This window comes from Ornithodoros turicata, chromosome 2 (genome assembly GCF_037126465.1).
Source record: "Ornithodoros turicata isolate Travis chromosome 2, ASM3712646v1, whole genome shotgun sequence".
Lineage (NCBI taxonomy): Eukaryota > Metazoa > Arthropoda > Arachnida > Ixodida > Argasidae > Ornithodoros > Ornithodoros turicata.
Genome location: NC_088202.1, coordinates 146,676,244 through 146,699,941, shown reverse-complemented (window position 1 = coordinate 146,699,941; position 23,698 = coordinate 146,676,244). Strand labels below are relative to the sequence as shown.

The following is a 23,698-nucleotide window of genomic DNA, read 5'->3' as shown; positions in this document are numbered from 1 at the left end:
CCGGGCAAGGTGTGACAAAAAAAAAAAAAAAAAAAAACCGGGAAGAATGTATTAGCGTACTTAAAGTGTCGAACTAGAGTATTAAAGTACAATTAAAATGGGATCCAACTACTACACACTCAGACTGGTGGCCATAACGCAAAATTCTATTTGAACTCTGTGTTATACAGAAGCCAAGTGAACGCTCTTGGTTTTTGCGTCATGGTGGTGTTTTCAGTAATTTCAGTGTTTGTTACTGCCCGTGAACAGCAAAGTCTTTATGATGGCGTATTCACTCACGTTTTTTTGGGGGGAGTTCCCTCTCTGAAGTGGGGACGCGTAGGAAATCCTTGGTCTGTCCGCTGTCACACTTATTTCGCGGAGTTGTAAAGTAATCATAGGCGGAAATTTTCCGTGGAGTACCTCCCGGCCCTTGTGGGAGGGAAGATCCTTTATTGAGTGTGTGTGTGTGGCCGGGTGATCTGGTTCCAATCCAATTCCGATCTCGTCCAGATGACCATTGCTTCCTGGATAGGAACGCTATAAGTAGATCAGGGAATCGAACGATTTGATGTCCGCGGGTATATGCGCGCTTAATAGCTCTTTTCCCATTCAAGGGGCTAATGTCCGGTGATCAGGATGTCGTCATAGCGACGTGTTTATTCTGCGCAGTGCGCAATAAGTCGTCAGTGCAGACTGATTGATTGGCAACCTTCTCTTGACTGATGGTGGCGTGGGATGATCAGAATAAGCGCCGTGATGTAGCGCGTTATTGTGTTGTTACGAGAATAAATTGCATATATATATATGCACGATAGGACACACGTATTGAGGAACAATCTCGTGTCAGGTGTTGTTTTTAATGGCGCTTGTCTTCGAGTGAAAGCATTGTGTACAAGTTGGTGAGTTTGACGCTTGCGTATGCTGTGCGTTAGCAGTTAGCGGCACGCTCAATTTTTATACCGAGCGCTCGCGCAAACCGTTGTGGCACCATCTACCGTATAAAGTAAAAAGCTGTACAATGTCTACTTTGAAGAACGAAGCAAGCCAAGTGCAACCAAGCCAATCCGTTGGTGTCGTGTCTTTGCGTGTGGGTGTTCCAAACTGCAGGTCCCGAGGTTGTTCTGAGCGCACAAGAGTTTTCCTGTGTACGCACTCTAAATTTCAGAAACTGTGTTCGCACGAACATTACTTTGGGTTCGATGCATGCGCAATGTCAGCAACGGTACTTTCCTGCGCACGCAACGCCTTTGCGTATGCTTGCGTACGCGCAGCTGATGACTGGGTGCCTTTACGTCGCCAAACAACACTGGTCTAGCGAGTAATTGCCCTTGATTGATTACACAGTGGATTAATTGCCCTCGAGTGAGGCCCGTCGTTGTTTAGTCTCTTTTTCCCGTGATGTAAAACACGAGGCTAGTCTCTCCTCTCCTACGCGACACAATTGGGTCCCGATGGAAATGCGATCCGTCGGAGCATGATTCAAGTTCGTATTTCCAGGGCATTTGAAGGGCAGCCATCGTGGCAGCTCTTGGGGGAAATTTCCCGTCTGTAATATGGGGATCACGCGTCATACTAAAGGCCAGTGGTTTACCCAGAATTTCCTCCTTTGGAGGGTATGCTGGGCTTCGCAAGGGGGGTGTATTTACGTGCTTTTGACAAAATATTGCGCAATCTCGCAGTATTTTAGAGGGTCTTCTCCAGATTTTGGGGGGTGCAGGGAAGGGAGTCTGGATAAATCGCCGCTAAAGGCTTCATGAAACCATCATTACGGAGACTTACAAGTTCGCGGGGTTTGTAACTATAAGCTACACGTAACTTGGAAATGGGGCTATACCATATAGCTACTTTTTTCGGTTCTCAGAAGAGTTACGTAATAAGTTACTACTTTTGGTGGTAGTAACTAGAAAAGGTCGTTGTCATTAAGTTCCTCGTGTTTTTTTTTTTTTTTTTTGCTACATATGCGCATGCGCATTCGAAACGACCTTCTGCATCAAGCGCTCCCGTTATTGGACTTGGACATAAGCGATGGAGTCTCACCGGTAACAACTCGAGTAAAATATATATAATCACCCTTTAATTGTAACAGATATCCGATGTGATTACGGTCGGACAGTATATAAATGCTGAAATTCAGTTTTTGAGTTTCCTTTCTTGAAACGTAACGGCATGTATAGCTAAGTTAGTTTAACCCGTAGCAGTAAATAGTAGTTTCTATATTTAGTAACTTGCGACTGTATTTTTCGTGTTCAGAGATGCGAAGTTTGAGATCGATGCAGGGAGCGGCCCACTGCGCGGCCGGGGAGGCTTCTTCGGCAGCCTCTCCGTCTGCCCACGAAGTCTGCCTAAGAGGCGTCCTTCCAGCTCTCCATGTTTCTACACTTGTAAACAACTACAGAAAGGTTGTGGTGCCAAAGCGAGAGAGAGAGAGAGAGAAAAAACGAATAAAACGTTTTCTATATTCTAAACGCGTAACGTGGCAATTCGCGTGTTGTTTGTCAATGATAGTATACAATATGTGGGGAGTGACTTTTTCGGGTTAAATGCCTTTTTCAGATTCGGGGGGGGGGGGGGGGGGGGTAAAAATCGGGCGCTATTTTTAAATCTGTAATTCGGCGGGAAACCGGGCGGTAATTGTGCCTTTTTTGTTCTTCTTCTTTTTCTTTTTTTGCGAGATCGTGATCTTCCAGCGGTAATCCCCGAAGGCATATAAACAGTGTTGACACACACGGGTGTATTGCTGGGAACGTAAGTGGACCCATTCTTACACGTGTTCACACGTGGCGACCTTTGATCGTCTCCAGTGGAGACGTCGCTTGACGATTTCATAGTGACTGGAATTCGGGGAGAAATCGGGTTTAACCCGAATTGGTCGGAGGTCAGTTCGGGAGGGGGGAATAACCTGGCGGAATCGGGTTTAACCCGAAAAAGTCACTCCCTAACTATGGCCTGACTTTTTCGGGTTTTATTTTTGGCCAAATTCGGGGGGTAAATATCGGGTGGTATTTTTCATTTGAAAATTCGGGTGTATTCGGGTTAAATCCCGTTACGGCATATTCTGTCGTCAGGAATTCGGGTGTATTCGGGTGATTTTTTTTGTTTAATAAAAATTTGTCTTAACATGGAAGTAATGTTTAGCAATGTTATCAAGCTTTATTTTAATGCACGCTTATGAGTGTGCCACGCGACCCGGATGTTTTCGGGTAGATTCGGGTTAAACCCGAATTTTACAGATTTCGTTCGGGGGGTAAATATCGGGCGGAATCGGGTTTAACCCGAAAAAGTCACTCCGTAACTATATGGAACTAATATCTCCAAGCTCTGCTACGCTAGCTTCAAGTACACGAACAGCAAGAAGGTATCGTCACTGACGCCATGTCCTATAGCATTGAATCGTCTCCGTAAAGAAAGGCTGAAATGCGGACTCTCCTATATCGCTGGCCTTGGTAGGAGAGTTTTATTTATGCCGAGTAGGCGTTGCCCCAGCAACGACATTGCAGCCCTTCCTGTACACGCTTTATAGGTTGGAGAAGAGAGGAATGGAGCAATGTTCGTTATGGTATAGCTTTTTTTGCTTCCAGTTGTATTTGTCTTTGTACAGTCAAACTCCTTTACAACGAAGCTCAGGGGACAGCAAAAAAAAATCGCAGTAAAGGAATTTTCGTTAAAAAGGATGTCCATTATTACACCTATAGGCTCCAGCGGGACCGCAAAAAAAATTTGCTGTAGTGGTATTTTCGTTAAAAAGGTGTTCGCTATAAAGGAGTTTCACTGTATTTACCTATTTGTAATTCTCCAAAGTATTGTAAGCATATATGTACCTGACTCTCCGCACGGCTTCGTTGCGTTCAATTAAATTTACTTATAGTTACTAGTAGAGATCGGACGAATCCAGAATTTTCTTCATTTCATTTCATTTATTTCGCCTTAAATGCCCTTGCGGGCTTTACGTAAGGGAGTGGAGTGGTAAATTGACAAAATAATATGAACATCTACAAACATGACGCAAACCTGGAGGTTACGAGAAAAAGCAAAAAATAATAATTGAAAATAAAGGAGAGCCACAAAAAAGTTAGACGCCGTACATAATAGGTTATTAATGCAAAAAAAAAAAAAAAAAATATGAATGCAGAAGTGAACCTTGTAGTAAAAAACACATTAGCAAAGAAGATATGTTGACAAATGGGAACGAAATGAAGCACTGTCCGGCATCCGGTATTATAATTCTTCCTCAAAAAAAAAAAAAAAAAGAATTTAAAAAGTCGGGTGCAAAAACACTTCTCTTGAAAAGTGTTTTGAAGCAGAACTCGATATCTTTGTTTTGAAGAAAAACAAATTAAATAATATTTCACTTTCAGGAGAAAGCATACCCGTATTTATACTTCTTCTTAAATGTAACTTATTTAACGTGTTCTTCATCGACTACACGAAATACATAAACTCTCGAGTCTGAATTATAAAAAAAAACTAAGCAGCGATCAAAACCATGTTACTTTTAATGTCGGAGCTTTACGCTGTGATTTTGGTGGCTTCGGTTGGCTTATTCCCTGCTTATTAGTTACTTATTAATATGGTAGTGTTATTAGTAAGGACGATATTTCTAGAAACTACGTGCCGTTATGCGCTAATAACAATTTCTTAGAAACCGGCGAGGAAGACCACCTCCCCCCCCCCCCCCCCTCAAGGTCGAACCCAATTTCTTTTTCTGTTCACATGTATTTTCTTTCGATTTTATGTATGATGTTTTAGTTTTACTCCGTACGCCAACTCTGTAGGGGTTGTGTCTCCCGCGAATTAACCCCCTAAAAAAGATGGCGTCATGAGACTGACCTTGACGAGCGCTGGGGGGAGGTCTTTGAACTGTGACTTGGCTCTGCCCTGGAGGGGTGACGCCTTTTCTTGCGATGCTTGCCCCCCTCCCTCGCGAGGTCCTGCTGGAGAAGAAGAAGAAGAAAAATAGAGGCTGAGGATTGTTTTCTCTGGTAGCCTCACGGCAACAAATAGAAAGGACAGGCGGTCATGTGACACTGCGTTGACGGACGAGAGAAAAATTCATAATTGAAGCTGTTTATCCTATTAAGAGCTTCCCCTACCGAAGGACAAGGAAAATAGGTGGTCGAAGAAATCAGTAAATTTCGAGGACGCGCGAAAATTTCGGTCATGAATTTGACTCTCGAAAATTTTCAGTTTCACGGATGGTTGCGCAGGTTAGTAGGAAGTCCTTTTTTTTATCGAATGCTTATCGCGACTATGGTCCCGAGGTTTCGAAACTGCGAATTTTCCTGGGAGAGGGGGACAGCACCCGATCAACTTGCAACACATTGCTAGCTGGGGTCTTGAGGTTGGCTCGAGCCAACTGGGATCTGTCGTGAGGAGTGACGACGTACCTCAGCAGTTTGTCCAGACCCACTCCCGTGCGCCAACTTGAGATTGAGTTCGTGCTCATGCGCGCGATCTAGGCAGGGAACGAAAACACAAAGTGGTGCATCATAATCACTCCCAGAATGTGCCTCATCGGCGGAATTAGTTTACTTTCGCATAAAAAGCGGCCCTTTCCATCGATTCGTTATCTGGATGACGCACTATGACGGCGATAAGGATAATGGAAAGCCGTGGCGCGTTTTCTTTAGCTCTTTGACATAGTGTATCGGCAGACAAGAAGTGATTCATACCGTGTACTCACACCAGCGACATTCCCTGCAGAAACGGAAGACGCGAAATACGTCATAGCTTTTCTGAGCGCGAGCGCTCCACGTCCAGTGTTCACGTACACTGCTAACCGTGGGCAATACCCTGCAACACAGTCGCGAGATATTCCGTAGCAGACGACAGGAAAGACGCTGGCGGTGTCGTCTGCGAAGCGTCGTCTGCTAAGTACGCGGTACGCCACTCTCGATATTCTGCACCGTGTGAATGCTCACATAACACGGGACGAAACTTCGCCTCTATGAGCAGTGGTTTTGCTTTTTCTTCCACTAGAATATTCCGTGAGGATGTCGCTCGATGTGAATACACAGATACTCTGCCTAAACCACGACCTACTAGATTATAACGACCATGTCAGGCGCACCCCTTCTATGCGCCGCATTTTTGGAAGGTAGCGGTGGCGCTATGGTGGCTAGATGAATATTGTCTGGTGTGAGGGGCGGCGCAGCCGAGGCGGCCCGTTCGCGGAAGACGCCGTCAGGTGGCGCGCCAACACGGATGTATGCGAAGATTCTCCCGAACGCTCCCGAAGCGCGTCTGCTGAACGGGCCATTTTCGCCCATGTGGCCGAGAAGTTTTGCGGAGGAATGGAACGGTGGGGGGTAAATATCAATGTAAAACAAAACAGTAATGGTAATAGCTTAAAACACATTGAAGACCGCTTATTCAAGCACGCAAAGGAACAGGTATTCAGCTTTGTATGTCCCATGCGTAGCTTGGACGTCACAAAGCTGATGGCAATCCTCCTTTTCAACTTTTGTATCTCTTTCTTTTATCAGGTTACTTTTCTTTGTTCATTCTTACTTTTAGTTCTTTTTTTTGAATGTCACAGCAACGAGGCCGGTTAATCTTTCTTTTTGTTCCTCGATGTATAAAGTTTCCTATCAGTCAATGAAGACACGATCATCTCCAAATTTCAACCCCGCAATGTCAAAACAATATTTATTATACACAGCAATAGCAACAACCTGTTTCGTCCCCTCATCATGATATATATGCACACAATGAAAACAAAGAACATCTGTACACGAGTCTGAATGCTCACATAAGTGTATTCACTGATGGAGACGCGCCTCCTTTGAAAGTTTCTGTTTTTTGCTCCGCTCTGCGCGAGGACGGTTAATGCCCTGTACGGGGAAGTGCATTCTCATCACTGCATAGAATTTTACAATGTTCATTGTGAGGTATTCGCTATGGGTTTGACAGCCAACATACTCACGGCTTCGCCTTGTCAGTGATGGGAAAAGTACCTCAAAATTATAAGTAAAGTAAAGTACCAAGTACCTGGCGTCATTAGTACTTCAAGCACAGTACAAAGTACCCAATTCCAAATGTACTTCAAGTACAGTACAAAGTACCCAATTCCAAATGTACTTCAAGTAAAGTACAAAGTACTAGGCAAAGTACTTCAAGTATTCATCATGTACATTGCGAATTTAATTTGTATCACTTTGCATTTCACTGTTTAGTATATGTGTCTTGCTTGTTTGGCAAAACTTCAGCGAGCATTCTTGACAAATGCTCTAAAGTCATAAAGTCCTAGGTTCAGCGCTAACCCGTGAATATGGACTTAATAAGATGACATAATTTGCAGTTACATGTAGATAGGTAATGAGTCATCTGGGCTGTGATTATGTATTATACCCTGACTGATCGAAGATCACCTGCCCAGTGTGGCGTTCCGGTACTAATCCTCTGCTATAACAGGCTAGGAAATTTCAAGGGGGAAAAAAGTACAGGCCAACGAAGATTATATATTTCTGGGCATTCCATGGTGCTTTTTGAAATACAACATGTTTAAAAAAGAATACGAAGAAAATAAAAAAAATGATGAAACACAATGCAAGCCATGATTTTTATACGACTGTGATCTGCAGCAATCTAATCCATGTGACCAATTAAAAAATGTAAAATGTAAAAAGTAAAGCATGTGTGTCTTTCAGAGTGTTCATCGTGTAATGCAATCACACACTGTGATAAAAAATGATTATTAGTTGCCAATGAACGAAACAATATAAAAAAGCGTAGAACCCTGCATTGGAAGAAGCTGCCGGTTGCAGTATTATAATGTGGGATGTCTGTGCATTCCATTCGTTTTACATAATCATAGAAGTGTTGATACCTTTTCAACGTTCCAAGCCTCTCAACAATAAATTTGCTTCAACAAATATGCTATTTAACAGCACAAAAACCCTTTTTTGGTAAAATGTCAGACGGACTCTTGGTACAGCATCCTACTAAAAGCAGTAATGGGCATTTGATGAGCATTTTTGACACTCTTTTGTGACTTTTTGTCGGGAGCCCAAGTTTGTGTACTTGTGTACTTGATGGGAAAGTATTTGGAAAAAAGTACTTTAAGTACGGTACAAAGTACGCGGTTTAAAATGTACTTAAAGTAAAGTACAAGTACACAGAAATGTACTTAAAGTTCTACTTGAGTACTTGATACATCAAGTACTGACCATCACTGCCCCTAGCACATGCCAATATCTCTAGTAGGCTGTCTGCATGCCCTTTATGATATGAAAACAGCATTGTGAAGGTATCTTCAAGTTTGGAGACAAGCTTGAAGAGTGTTTCTGAATAGTAGCGTGGGCCCCCCTGTTGAATTCGTTCATGTACGACGACGGATGGTCGGCGCTCTGTTCGTTTTTGCACGCCGCTTTTTCTTCACAGGGGCGTCAGAAGTCTGCTAAAGGTTCACCATTCCGCAGAAACAGTGCACAGCCGACGATAAAGTAAAATAAAGCACTTCAAAGACGCGACAGCGTCGCTATCCCACCCTCTGATATGTCACGGCGAAAGAACTCCGCCCGGGGACCAGCCAGAGCGCCCAGAAACTAGCATACATCCGTGGAGCAGCGCTCCTGGTGGCCGTCTTCCGCAAGAGTCCCGCTCCGTCGGATAGGAAGCTGTGGGCGCTCCTCACACCAGACAATATTCATCTAGCCACCATAGTGGCGCTTCTGATCGTCTCAGTTATTGCTTCCTCAATTTCTACAATACTTTGTACTTCAGCTTACCTTAGTATTTCTGTACAAGCGGTGGACGTTCCACAGATGTTTCATTCTGAGGTTGATTATCATCATCATTCTACGCGTTTTCATAAGGGCTATCGCTGTCGTCTGCTACGGTAGTCGTACACACGCTTCTGCGCGTTCAGAATTCAAATTTCCATCGTCCAATCGTGTTGTGCCGATCAGTAGCGCCCCTGGCGGATCGTGTGGACAGGCTCCTCATAGGGTTTTCGGATTGTGACGTGGTCGTTATAATCTAGTAGGTCGTGGCCTAAACCCATTATTGACGGTCCAAGTCGTAGGTCGCTTTTTTTCTTTTTCTTTCTCCTTTTTCGGAAATTGTATAACGGCGTTCTTGTTGCATAGAAGTACTGAAATGAGGGCATTTTGTACAAATGTTAGCAACGTTTACTATACCGTGTGATGACGTAGTAGAACGGATACTCGTACTAATGACAGCGCTTCATTTGTCTACTTCACGTCCCTTCTCTGCGCCGATTTTTTCGCGTCAGTATGTACCAACTCGCCCACACCGTTGCTTTCACGGTACTCATCACTCCTGGGGGTACCGTCGAGCCGCGAACGAGTACAGCTCGCGCGTGCTCTACTTCCACATGCGTCCTCTGTAGTCTTGGGGCGCCAGTGGCGGGGAGCTGTCTCGATGAGGGAGCAGCAGTTCACCCAGCACTTTAGTACAACCGATAGGCACCAGCAACTAGTGATGGCCTGTAGTTAACTACATGTAGTTAAACGACCTGATTGTAGTTAAAAAGTAGTTATCAACTGCTTGCAGAAATGTAGTGTGCAGCTACTAGTTAAACTACTATTTTGAGTAGTAAACTACGGTAGTTAGGTTACTGCAGGCGCCAACTACTTCCGATTTTGCCGCAAGCTTAACGGCACAATTGTGCTTCTGACTTTTACCTTGAACTACTTGCTTGTTGAGAACGGAGGTGCAGAGCAATTGTGCCGTGCATGTGTACTAAATCTTCACTTTTATCGCTGCTTGTGATTCATATTTAGGTGTCCAAGAACACTGTAGAATGGGATTGGTGTTGATGGACAACGTTAAGTAGTTAGAGATGTAGTTCAAATACATTGCAGTAGTTAAAGAAGTAGTTTTAACTACCTCCCCTGAAAAGTAGTTGAACTACTAGTTAAACTACTCCATTGCAAAGTAGTTAGTAGTTATAGTTAAACTACTGTAGAAGTAGTTAGTGGCCATCACTGCCAGCAACTGATAGGGAACAACGATAAGCACCCAGCATTTTCACCACATAGGAAGAACGTCCAAGCTTAGCAATGTGATGTCACCGGCTTCAAAGAAACAGGGTGATTGACTTATCGTGTTTTCCGAACCGTTATCAGTAACACCTTCCGATCTCCTGGAACTCGCTATAGTATGCAGTTTTGCTTTCCTGGAAGATCGCAACCAGGGAAGGAATGTCACGCGTTTCTTATCGGGGGCACTTCGGCGCTATCTCTCTGATTTGAGCCCAAAATTTCGTGCCTATTGTACAAAACATGTCACATGTGTCTTTCCCCAGAGCGTTTCAGTAAAGCGCTCTTCTTTGTATAACCATTGCGAAATCCGACGAAATTTTCCTTTCGAAATTACTCACGAAACTCGTGAGCTCTTCTTGGCCGCTTCGTCGGTTTTACCCCGTTGGAGGGGTCAGTACGTGATGCTGTCATTCTGTAGTACGCAAATTTGGCTAGCCCGTTTTCTGTTGAAAGGAAAAGCACGTCAGATGTCGCGTTACGATAAAATCGTATCAGAGTGTTGCACTTTAAACTTTTTCACACCTTTAAAGGTGTGCGCTATGCACATTCAATCTGGTTGCGTAACATTGCATCTCCAGTATGATATTTTACAAAATTCGGAAAGCATTACTAAAGATCAAGTGTCAGTGCAAATCTTGCTTTCATTATGTCTTGGATATCGTAGGTACGAGCTAATGCATATATGCATCGCTATCGATAATCGAGCACGCGCAAGTGTCTACAATACTGTTGAACAATGTTGAGATGTTGCAAGACTAAATTTTTGGAGGACAGACAACACTCGAGTAAAGAAAATTTGTGCGAAACCGTGCTCCATTATGATGTTACCAAAATTACACCTAAAAAGGCGTGCGCCATGCACGCTATTACACCTCTAAAGGTGTGAAAAGATTTAGAGTGTGGTTGTGATGTGCAAGTTGGCACTCAAGGGAAAAGTCGGCAACGTTCTTTGTCCCAAAAGGCATTACACGAGCTTTACTACACGGTACTCGCCCTTCGAGGCCCTACACTCTTTAAGAAAAAAAAAAAACAGGGGGGTGTTCTTTAACTAATTTCCTTGCCACATATATAACACCCTTTTGGAGAGTACAATTACTCTCAAAAGGGTGTCTCCTCCCTCCCTCAAGGGAGTAGCGTAACACCTTCTCCCTGCCGGGGAGTAGTAATATTACTCTCCAGTAGGGAGAAAGGTGTTGTGCTACTCCCTTGAGCGAGTGAGGATACACCCTTTTGAGAGAAAATTGTACTCTCCAAAAGGGCGTTATATATGTGGCAAAAAAAGGAGTTAAAGTACACCCCTTTTTTTAAGAGTGTACGAACGCGTATATCATTGCGTTTGTGGCGAAAATGTTACGTGGCAAGAGCTTTTTGCTTCTGAGCGAAGTTTACATATACAGTGAACCCTCGTTAATATGACCCCCGATAATCTGACATACGCGCTTTCACGACCGTACTCCCGGGGAACAATGCAGTGAAAACCTCTGCAAATCACCCCCCGTTAATATGACAATTCCGCATTATGACCAAAATTGTCGGGAACGACCATGGTCATAATAACGAGGGTTCACTGTACAGTGAACCCTCGTTAATATGACCCCCGATAATCTGACATACGCGCTTACACGACCGTACTCCCGGGGAACAATGCCAGTGAAACCTCTGCAAATCACCCCCCGTTAATATGACAATTCCGCATTATGACCAAAATTGTCGGGAACGACCATGGTCATAATAACGAGGGTTCACTGTAATCGTATAATATACATAGCTTCTTCGCATACAAACTGTTTAGGGATATCCGGAGTCACACTTTCAGTTTTCCCGGGGCTCTGCGGCAGACTTTCCAGGCGAATGTCGGCACACTAACACCCCTCTCCGGCACACTAACACCCCTCTCCTTCCTGCTGTCCTCTTTCCATCTATCCACGTCTGTAATCCGCTCATAGCAGCAGTTGCTTCGCGGCGTTAACACGGAGTCTTTTTGGTTTTACGTCACACTTCCATTTCGGATTCAATACAAGTACTTTCGATTGCGTCTCTAACAGTGATGGCCACTAACTACTTCTACAGTAGTTTAACTACAACTACTAAATACTTCGCGATGGAGTAGTTTAGCTAGTAGTTCAACTACTTTTCGAGGGAGGTAGTTAGAAACCACTTCTTCAACTACCGCAATGTATTTTAACTACATCGGGAACAACTTAACGTTGTCCATCAACACCAATCCCGTTCAATAGCGTTCTTGGACACCTAAATATGAATCACAAGCAGGGATAAAAGTGAAGATTTAGTACACATGCACGGCACAATTGTTCTGCACCTCCGTTCTCATCAAACAAGTAGCTCGAGGTAAAAGTCGCGTTTTGGAGTAGCCAGTTCTGACTGGGTCGGGACTAACCTCTCCATATTTTTCTTTCTTTTCCAATCCAATCCAATCCAATCGGAAGCACAATCGCGCCGTAAAGCTTGCGCCAAACTCTGAAGTAGTTGGCGCCTGCAGTAACTTAAACTACTATAGTTAACTATTCGAAATAGTAGTTTAACTAGTAGTTGCCACTACATTTCTGCAAGTAGTTGATAGCTACTTTTTAACTACAATCAGGAATTTTAATGTCTTCCTGATTTTAAACAAATCACTCATTACATAATCAATTAATTTTTTTTCTTCATCAGTGACTAGGCGCTCTTTGGCCTAAATAGCCCTTGCGCAAAAAAAAAACTAACTACATACATACAACTACAATCAGGTAGTTTAACTAGTAGTTTAACTACATGTAGTTAACTACTGGCCATAACTGATCTCTGGAACGTCGACAGAGGTATGAATGTTTACTTCCGGGTATCCGCGTGGTGGTTGTAACCACATTTTGTTCGCCGGGATTTTTACGGCGTTTTGTTTCCATCCGCAAATCAGGGCTGTATCCGCACCCGCGCACAGTTTCGAGTATTACCCCCACTGTAAAGAAACTCAGGTTGAAAGTAATAATCTCTTATCAACGTGTACCACTTTAGCCCGCGAGTGGGGCGATAACCGCGTCGCTGTTGGCCCGTCGACGCGTGAGGTACACCGTACAATGTGTACATTGAGATACTCTGGTAATAAACCATAAACGGGGACCAAGAGACGGGGGAAATAGGTCACGAATGGATCCGAGAATCTGTAAACGGCTCAAGGTTCGCCCTCTGAGCCACACAAAATGTCATGTTTTGCAATAGTTGTTTGTAAATTAAATTGTAATAAAAATTGTTAAATTTGTAATAAAAGTTGCTAAATTTGTAAATTAAAATTGTTAAATTTGTAAATTAAAATTTACTAAATTTTAAGGCGTTGTGGGAGGTGACGCGCTTTGGCTGACTGGTACACCCACCCACACTCCCTCTTGGAGAGTACAATTACTCTCAAAAAGGAGTCGGGTTACGCTCCAACTCCCTACTGGAGAGTAATATTACTCTCTGGTAGGGAGTAATGTTACTCCCTCGTGGGAGTGAGGAGACTCCTTTTTGGGAGCAATTGTTACTCTGCAAAAGGGAGTCATATATGTGGCAAGAAAAAAGAGTTAAAGTACACCCTGTTTTTAAGAGTGTAGGTATATGGCGGAGGCTTTGACTTCACGCAGGAAAAACAATTCCTTCTTCATCGATAACCCCAGCGCGCGTGTCGCTGTTTAAATATATAGGTGAGACGATCGTTGAAGCAAAAGCCGGGGGGACTTAATTTAATTCCTCCCACACCGAGAGCTTTGTGACGTTGATGTAACGTCGCATCGCCGGACGCCTTGTCGTCTTATTTCCGTCTAGAACGAACAAAACAGAAAAGAGTGGACGCGAGAGAGTATACCGACCTCTCTGATAACGCAAACAGGCCGCGCGGCACAGGCCCTGGATGATTTCCGTGTTTTGTTTGCGCAGCAAAAATATATGCAATGTTTGCATAGTGATAGGGGAGTGGTGTCGTTTATTGTATACCCGCGGAAGGCCCCGCTCGCCTTGTCCCAAAATTGTTGCAGCTATCGGGATAGGGTGTATTCACGTGACGTCATCCGTGGGAGACCGCCACTGTCGCTAGCAAGCAGATGTGCTGCCATCTGCCGCCATATTGTATAGGTCCCATCCAAGTCATTGCCCGTATCGCAGTCACCGTATATTTGGCGCTTCAAAATTATTGTGCTGTGTGATTTGTAGCATATCCAAAGTAATTTCCGTGTTTTCGACGTTAATAGTCATCCAAAAAGCGTATGGCAGCGTACGAATGCGGGAACATAACTTCGAGGGACCTGCAGTATGGCGGCGAGATGACGTCAGTGAATAAACCCTATACTTGTGTTTTTTTTTTAAAGCTACAATCTCGGACAAAAATAGAAGCTAAGGGCAATCGAGCCCGGTAAGTTCCAATGGGTCCGTCTTGCCTCCGTCAAAAAAACACGGAGAAGATGTTATTGTGAAAACGGCCGTATGTGCAGATGTTATTTCGTTCAGCCTCAAATGAACGAGAAAAGAAGCAGCCAAGTTATACAGTGACTCTTTTTGAAATGTAAATAGTTAGTTACTACATTGAAGTAACTTTTAGTTACTTTACAGTTACGTTTTTAAAAAGTCGAATAAATGTAGCTAAAAAGAAATTCTCTTGGCAAATGTACTGTCCCAGCGTAATTAAACCGTGTTATAAACGGATGATTACTTACGCTATGGGCCCGTGTAAGGCCACGAGAATTCCTGCTTGGGAAAAAAAAAACTGCACGGCACTTGCAGCCTCCACAAAATTTTGCTACAGAACCGCCGCACGGAAAATACTGCAACACCTGAGTAACAGTTACATTTTATAGTTAGTATAAGTTAGTTTTGTGAAAAAGTTACCGCAAATCGTTACAGCTACAAATTCCTCGTAACTATCCAAGGCAGACTACAGAGAGACCTACAGTGAACCCCTCGTTAATATGACCCCCGATAATCTGACATACGCGCTTTACGACCATACTCCCTGAGAACAATGCAGTGAAACCTCTGCAAACCCCCCCCCCCCCCCCCGCCGTTAATATGACAATTCCGCACTATGACCAAAATTTGCGGGAAGGACCATGGTCATAATAACCACGGTTCACTGTACTGCGAAGTTTGTTCGATCGCCTTTCTATATACCGTCAACTAGGACAGAAATAATTGGCGCATGATGTAATGAGCCATCCACACACACACACACGTGTTAATGCCCTTCTTTCTCTCTTTAGCGGCGCGAGGTGAAGTGTTGCCGGAGTCGTCGAGCAGCATGGCGATTCCGCGGCTGCCGACGCCGCCACCCCAGAGTGAGGTCAACACACCCGTCGCGGAGAGCTGGTGCTACACGCAGGTAAATACACTCTTTTCCATTCATTAGGATCGCTTGCGTACGATGTCACGTCCATGTTTCTCACACTCTAAGGGAAAAAAAAAGAGTAATTTTACTCCTTTGGGGGACTATACGTGCATTGCCACAAAAAAAATAGTCCCTTTCGGGACTCTTTCCATTCATTAGGATCGCTTGCGTACGATGTCACGTCCATGTTTCTCACACTCTAAGGGAAAAAAATGAGTAATTTTACTCCTTTGGGGGATTATACGTGCATTGCCACAAAAAAATAGTCCCTTTCGGGACTCTTTTCCATTCATTAGGATCGCTTGCGTACGATGTCACGTCCATGTTTCCCGCACTCTAATGAAAAAAAAAAGAGTAATATTACTCCTTTGGGGGACTATACGTGCATTGCCACAAAAAAAATAGTCCCTTTCGGGACTCTTTCCATTCATTAGGATCGCTTGCGTACGATGTCACGTCCATGTTTCTCACACTCTAAGGGAAAAAAATGAGTAATTTTACTCCTTTGGGGGATTATACGTGCATTGCCACAAAAAAATAGTCCCTTTCGGGACTCTTTTCCATTCATTAGGATCGCTTGCGTACGATGTCACGTCCATGTTTCCCGCACTCTAATGAAAAAAAAAAGAGTAATATTACTCCTTTGGGGGACTATACGTGCATTGCCACAAAAAAAATAGTCCCTTTCGGGACTCTTTCCATTCATTAGGATCGCTTGCGTACGATGTCACGTCCATGTTTCTCACACTCCAAGGGAAAAAAATGAGTAATTTTACTCCTTTGGGGGATTATACGTGCATTGCCACAAAAAAATAGTCCCTTTCGGGACTCTTTTCCATTCATTAGGATCGCTTGCGTACGATGTCACGTCCATGTTTCTCACACTCTAAGGGAAAAAAATGAGTAATTTTACTCCTTTGGGGGATTATACGTGCATTGCCACAAAAAAATAGTCCCTTTCGGGACTCTTTTCCATTCATTAGGATCGCTTGCGTACGATGTCACGTCCATGTTTCCCGCACTCTAATGAAAAAAAAAAGAGTAATATTACTCCTTTGGGGGACTATACGTGCATTGCCACAAAAAAAATAGTCCCTTTCGGGACTCTTTCCATTCATTAGGATCGCTTGCGTACGATGTCACGTCCATGTTTCTCACACTCCAAGGGAAAAAAATGAGTAATTTTACTCCTTTGGGGGATTATACGTGCATTGCCACAAAAAAATAGTCCCTTTCGGGACTCTCTCCATTCCTTAGGATCGCTTGCGTACGATGTCACGTCCATGTTTCTCACACTCTAAGGGAAAAAAAGGAGTAATTTTACTCCTTTGGGGGACTATACGTGCATTGCCACAAAAAAAATAGTCCCTTTCGGGACTCTTTCCATTCATTAGGATCGCTTGCGTACGCTGTCACGTCCATGTTTCTCACACTCTAATGAAAAAAAATGAGTAATTTTACTCCTTTCGGGGACTATACGTGCATTGCCACAAAAAAATAGTCCCTTTCGGGACTCTTTTCCATTCATTAGGATCGCTTGCGTACGATGTCACGTCCATGTTTCCCGCACTCTAATGAAAAAAAAAAGAGTAATATTACTCCTTTGGGGGACTATACGTGCATTGCCACAAAAAAAATAGTCCCTTTCGGGACTCTTTCCATTCATTAGGATCGCTTGCGTACGATGTCACGTCCATGTTTCTCACACTCCAAGGGAAAAAAATGAGTAATTTTACTCCTTTGGGGGATTATACGTGCATTGCCACAAAAAAATAGTCCCTTTCGGGACTCTCTCCATTCCTTAGGATCGCTTGCGTACGATGTCACGTCCATGTTTCTCACACTCTAAGGGAAAAAAAGGAGTAATTTTACTCCTTTGGGGGACTATACGTGCATTGCCACAAAAAAAATAGTCCCTTTCGGGACTCTTTCCATTCATTAGGATCGCTTGCGTACGATGTCACGTTGATGTTTCTCACACTCTAAGGAAAAAAAAGGAGTAATTTTACTCCTTTGTGGGACTACGTGCATTGCCACAAAAAAATAGTCCCTTTTGGGACTCTTTCCATTCATTAGGATCGCTTGCGTACGCTGTCACGTCCATGTTTCTCACACTCTAATGAAAAAAGAAGGAGTAATTTTACTCCTTTCGGGGACTATACGTGCATTGCCACAAAAAAAATAGTCCCTTTCGGGACTCTTTCCATTCATTAGGATCGCTTGCGTACGATGTCACGTTGATGTTTCTCACACTCTAAGGAAAAAAAAGGAGTAATTTTACTCCTTTGTGGGACTACGTGCATTGCCACAAAAAAATAGTCCCTTTTGGGACTCTTTCCATTCATTAGGATCGCTTGCGTACGCTGTCACGTCCATGTTTCTCACACTCTAATGAAAAAAAAGGAGTAATTTTACTCCTTTCGGGGACTATACGTGCATTGCCACAAAAAAATAGTCCCTTTCGGGACTCTTTCCATTCATTAGGATCGCTTGCGTACGATGTCACGTTGATGTTTCTCACACTCTAAGGAAAAAAAAGGAGTAATTTTACTCCTTTGTGGGACTACGTGCATTGCCACAAAAAAATAGTCCCTTTTGGGACTCTTTCCATTCATTAGGATCGCTTGCGTACGATGTCACGTCCATGTTTCTTACACTCTAAGGGGGAAAAAGGGAGTAATTTTACTCCTATGGGGGACTACGTGCACTGCCACAAAAAAATAGTCCCTTTCGGGACTCTTTCCATTCATTAGGATCGCTTGCGTACGATGTCACGTCCATGTTTCTCACACTCTAATGAAAAAAAGGAGTAATTTTACTCCTTTGGAGGACTATACGTGCATTGCCACAAAAAATAGTCCCTTTCGGGAGCAAATGAATGTCACAGAGTTGAGACTGCATTTCGCGCTCTGTTCTAAGTGTCTCCGTTACATAATTCGTGTGCGTGCATGAAAATACTTTGAAGCGAACCGTCGACCGTGATATATCGAGCAATATAAAATCTTGCGACATATATACATAAAGGCCATCAAATTGACGAAGAGCATATATTTACGTAGACTGTTGCATTCGGAAGGCCATTTGCGAAATTCAGTGACAATTTGTAGTCCCTATAGGGAGTAAATGCCTGGGTTCGGGGACTAAAATGGGGGACTATTTCCAGTCTATAGGTGACTATATAAGCCGCAATTACTCCCCATTCTACTCCCTTGTTTCTTAAGAGTGCAGTAGACTGAAAGACAAGACAAGTATAAAGCCGCTGTCACGTGCTTTCAACACCCATAAGCTGAATTTTGTAACCGGGGCTTTCGTCGCCGTGACGTCACCGTCAGTCGGTTGTGACGTCATGCTTACGTCACTGTAAAAAACGAAAAGCGGGTGCGACCATGAAATGACACTTGCACGATCTAATGTCAAAGTTTGTGGGACAGCTCCTTGGCTAATTCCCCGATTTGTAGGACTTTCTTTCTTCCATTCCCCTCATTCCATGACTTCCATGTTGCCAACCGTGCAGTGGCGTAACAATGGGGTGCATGGGGTGATGGGGGGGGGGGGGGGGTAGGAGGTTCAGACCCAATAACAATATTAAGAATAACTATATATTCAGTATATATATATAGTTATATTCAATTGAAGTATGCAACTGGGGAAGTTCCCCACCCCCATGTAAAGTCCCCATAGAACCCTCCCGAAATGTTCTTTTTTTTTCTTTTCTTTTCTTTTCTTTTTTTTTCTTTTCTTTTTTTTTCTTTTCTTTTTTCTTTTCTTTTTTTTTCTTTTCTTTTTTTTTCTTTTCTTTTTTTCTTTTCTTTTTTTTTCTTTTCTTTTTTTTTTCTTTTCTTTTTTTTCTTTTCTTTTTTTTTCTTTTCTTTTTTTTCTTTTCTTTTTTCTTCTTTCTTTTCTTTTTTTCTTCTTTCTTTTCTTTTTTTCTTCTTTCTTTTCTTTTTTTTTAACGCCGTCAGTAGCAAAACCGTCGAACAATTCGCTCGTTTCGCGACTTCTGGTTAAGTTGCGTACGAAGTTGAACATCTTTGACACAAGGGTGCCTGGTTGGGAACATACAGATGTAGGTAGAGGACGTCAACCAAATTATATTTAAAAAAAAAGAAGTAATGTATCGTGCCTTTTTTTTAAGTAGGACGTTCACACGAGCCTTCGTGGCATGAAGTGATAGATGAGCCAGAGGAGAGGAAGTTCGAACGGGCTCACAACGACGTTATACACACCATCACGACAAGTACCATGCCGTATACCCCGTTACGAGAAAGTGTGTGCTCTTTTTGCCTCACATAATTCGAGAACGACCTTTAAAATAAAATTTAATAAAAGAAAAGACTACAAATTGGTAACCGCGCTAAGTGAAGTGGACGGGACGAAGTGTCCTACGCAATCCTCGGGCAAGTAAGAGGCGTTGTCTACTGTACGTCGTCGTTGTGTCCTTGTGCGTGCCGTAGTATAGTAACCAGGGATCGGAACCGGTATTTTTTTCGGTCCGGTTCGGGTTCGGGTTCAGGCATATTGGTTCGGTTCGGGTTTAGCTCCGCTGAACCGAAATTATCAGCTTGAACCGGTTCAGGTATATCGGTTCGGTTCGGTTCGGGTTCGACTCAGGGGGAACCCCCCCACATACACAGACACAAAAAAAATCTGTCAGCGGTCGGGGCATTTACAGGGATTGGAACAGTTACTGTTTTCGGCCTCGGTTTAACCGGTCCACGGGCAGTAATTTTGCTACATGCAAGCAAGCTTATGCTCACCGTACACGATTGTAAGAGAAAGGTGTGAGATAACCGTTTCAGGTGAGCAAAAAAAAGGTCGGTCAGTAGTACAATTAATTCACCTCTGAACCGATTCCCGAACCGGTAACCGTATCAATTTTTTTCGGTTCATTTCCGGTTCGGCTCAGGACAAGCAAAAAAATTGTTCGGGTTCGGTTCGGTTCGGGTTCGTCAGAAAATAACGGTTTTTTCCGGTTTTCGGTTCGGGTTCAGTTCCGGTTCCGATCCCTGATAGTAACTACGAATGTTTCTTTTTTTTCTTTTTTTTTGTCGAGATTTTTATTCTTTGTTTTTTGTTTTATTTAGTCTTTAGTCGAGAAAATTTAGTCTTGGCGTGTATATCTGTCCAAGTCGTGCCTGATCATGTGAAAGGCGGTTGCATGCGTTCCAAGCTTCGCAGTAAAGGGGTGAAGGAAAACCGAAACTTGTCCCGCTGCCCGCCAGAGAGGCGACCGCGGGTAAGATCACGTGCTTCCGAGAACCAATAGATTCACTTCGGTGCGTGACGTCATAGCGATGCGGCGGCGCTGGCTCTGGTTTGGTGGGCAAAAATCGCGCGATCATCGGGTCACCGTGTGTTTTCGGTCGCTATTAAAAGGGATGCCGCAATAGCTATTGCATGTGCTACACGGTACAGAAAGGCCAAATACGCCGTACACACGCAGTGCGGTTTCCTACTCCCCTTTGCCCACCAGCGACGTCTGCTCCACGCGCATGCGCAGGTGCGCCCTCTTTGTTCACAAAACCCCACAATGAAGCCGCTGGCCGTTGGAGCGCGGTAGATTGGGGGGTCCCCGAAATCCACCATTAAGAATAAACGTTTAAGAATAAAACGTTCAAGAATAATCCGCTTAAAAAATACACGGTTAAAAATATATATCCTAAAATAAACCGCTTACTATCCCCGCTTAGAGATCACCGTTTAGTAATCCACCATTAAAAATAAACTGTTTCAAAATCCCCTCACCATCTAGCACGGAGGAGGTCTGATTGCAATTTACGCCGGGTTATATCATGTTATGTTAGGTTAGTTTAGTTTGGTTTCGGTTAGTTTGGGATAGTTTAGGCTAGTTTGGTCCTGTGAGGTTAGGTTAAGCCCCTTGCTTGCAGTTCACCTTGATTTGGGCCATACCACATGACTCTAGCAACTCTAGGGTGGATTTGGGGGATTCTGAAACGATTTATTTTTAACGATATATTCTCAACCGTGTATTCCTTAGCGTTTATATTTAAACGGGGATATTTCGCCGATTATTTTTGTGCGTTTATTTTTAAGCGTATATTCTGGGAGATATATTTTCAACAGTAGGTACTTACGCGTTTATTTTTGAAAGGTTATTTTTGATGGTTTCAAACGGGATACACCCGGTAGATTGAATCCAGCGCCAACTGCGACACCTAGATCGTTTTCTTTTTATTCTTATTTCTCACTACTCGGGTGTGCATTGTGTAACGAACCATTACTGTACTGTGTAGAATCGTGGGGACACACGTATCAATCTTATCTTAAACCGGTTGAGGTCTTGCAGAATAGAGCAGTTCGCATTATATCCAATACATATAACAGACAATCTTATTCATGCATATATCAGACGTTACACATTTTACCTTTCAATTTACTACGCTTTGAGCGAACTGTGTTAATGGTTAATTTTTGTGTACTAAATGAGGGAATAATTGATGGTATCAAGTTAGTTTCAGTTACTCGCACGAGCCGTACTGTATTGGAACATCACTTTATTGTACAGTGTTTCTCAAACATATATGGTAAGCGCCTTCTCCAACACCAAGGGGTCATAAAGTGGAACTCCTTGCCCCCTTGATGTCGTCGTAGCCAAACACTTCAAATTAGCCGTCCGGAGGTTTCTGTTCGATTCTTGTTGAATATATCGTTATAGTGATGTCAGTAAGAAGGATTGATGATATATATTTATATTTTTGTTATTGTGTAATCTTAGCGCTTGTATAAATGTGTGTTTCCTCAGCCAATCTTTTTCTTAATGTAACTGCCGCGTTTGAATAACTAAACGTTGAAAAATATTATCGGATCGCACTAGCTTGTCGCTATGATCCGACTGGTATATAGTGCCTTACCATGTATATTACGATATTGTCAGTTCAATTAAAAAAAAAATAATAATGTGGAAATGTCGCAACCCTTTTGAAAAATACTGTCTTTTGCATGTTGCGCGCAGAGATGCTCACCTGAAGGACGTGCCTTTTTCTAGATGTTGAATGCCTGACATGCGATTGTTCTGTTACTTGACGGTCGAAGACAAAACGACCACGTGGCTTGCTTCTAGGAAAAGTGTTCATCGGTCGCATTGTAACTGCCACGTCAACGACGTCATGCGATTGTGCATTCTTATCTCTGTTCGAGCCTCGTGGAAGACTGACGGACTTTCGCGCTGCGTGCAATTCCGGGTACTGAGATTCAAGTGATAGAGATGCTCTGCCCATAACGGGAGGGCCCCGAAATTCACGGTCTCGAAACGCAGAAAATAAAGAAAACATCCGATTGCTTCGTAAGATACTATGCCGTTGTTTAAAAAATCCGATATCACTAATTAGCAGTGATGGCCAGTAGTTAACTACATGTAGTTAAACTACTAGTTAAACTACCAGATTGTAGTTAAAAAGTAGTTAACTACTTGCAGAAATGTAGTGGCAACTACTAGTTAAACTACTATTTCGAGTAGTTAACTACAGTAGTTAGGTTACTGCAGGCGCCAACTACTTCCGATTTTGCCGCAAGTTTTACGGCACGATTGTGCTTCCGACTTTTACCTTGAGCTACTTGTTTGATGAGAACTTAGGTGCAGAGCAATTGTGCCGTGCATGTATACTAAATCTTCACTTTTATCACTGCTTGTGATTCATATTTAGGTGTCCATGAACACTATAGAATGGGATTGGTGTTGATGGACAACGTTAAGTAGTTATAGATGTAGTTAAAATACGTTGCGGTAGTTAAAGAAGTAGTTTTAACTACCTCCCCTGAAAAGTAGTTGAACTACTAGTTAAACTACTTCATCGCGAAGTAGTTAGTAGTTATAGTTAAACTACTGTAGAAGTAGTTAATGGCCATCACTGCTAATTAGCCTCTTAAGTTCCACGAGTTCTCGATGTCTGTCGGGAGTAGGTAGTTTTAGCGGCCGTCAGGCCTAGCAGGGCGGACACGCCGTAACAGTTTATTATCAGGTTGGACCAAGTTGGGTGTTTTTCCATTTCTTGTCTATCTTAGTCTAAGTTCGCTGTTGGCATTTTCCCGCGCGCGACTCTGCATTTTAGGCCGCTTATTTTCAACGGGGGACCGCGACACATTTATTTCCACCGGTTTATTTTGCAACGGGGACTTGGATCGCTTTCGGGTATGAACCGAAATGGTGTCCGCCGTTTTCATCGCACGCCGCTTCACTCAGCACGTCACCATGTGGTGTGTATACAAGACACGCAGATACGTTGCAGGGTCCTTAGTAAACAAAAAAAATGTTCGTGTTGCCGCACCATAACTTGGATATTTGAGAGTCTATTGCCGATTCATAACGGTGTTCCTGACCATTGCTACCATCTAGTGTAGTGTA

At 43.2% G+C, this 23,698-nt stretch overlaps 1 protein-coding gene across 5 annotated transcripts in view; it reads left to right on the top strand.

Moving 5' to 3' along the window:
* Positions 1 to 23,698, top strand: part of LOC135386337 (protein roadkill-like) — a 144,774-nt gene that overhangs the window by 101,078 nt on the left and 19,998 nt on the right. For all 5 annotated transcript variants that reach the window (XM_064616188.1, XM_064616189.1, XM_064616187.1 and 2 more), the window contains one exon: positions 15,212 to 15,330. In XM_064616188.1, the coding sequence (XP_064472258.1) occupies positions 15,250 to 15,330 (81 nt within the window). In that variant the 5' untranslated portion in view covers positions 15,212 to 15,249. The remainder of the gene's footprint in view (positions 1 to 15,211; positions 15,331 to 23,698) is intronic.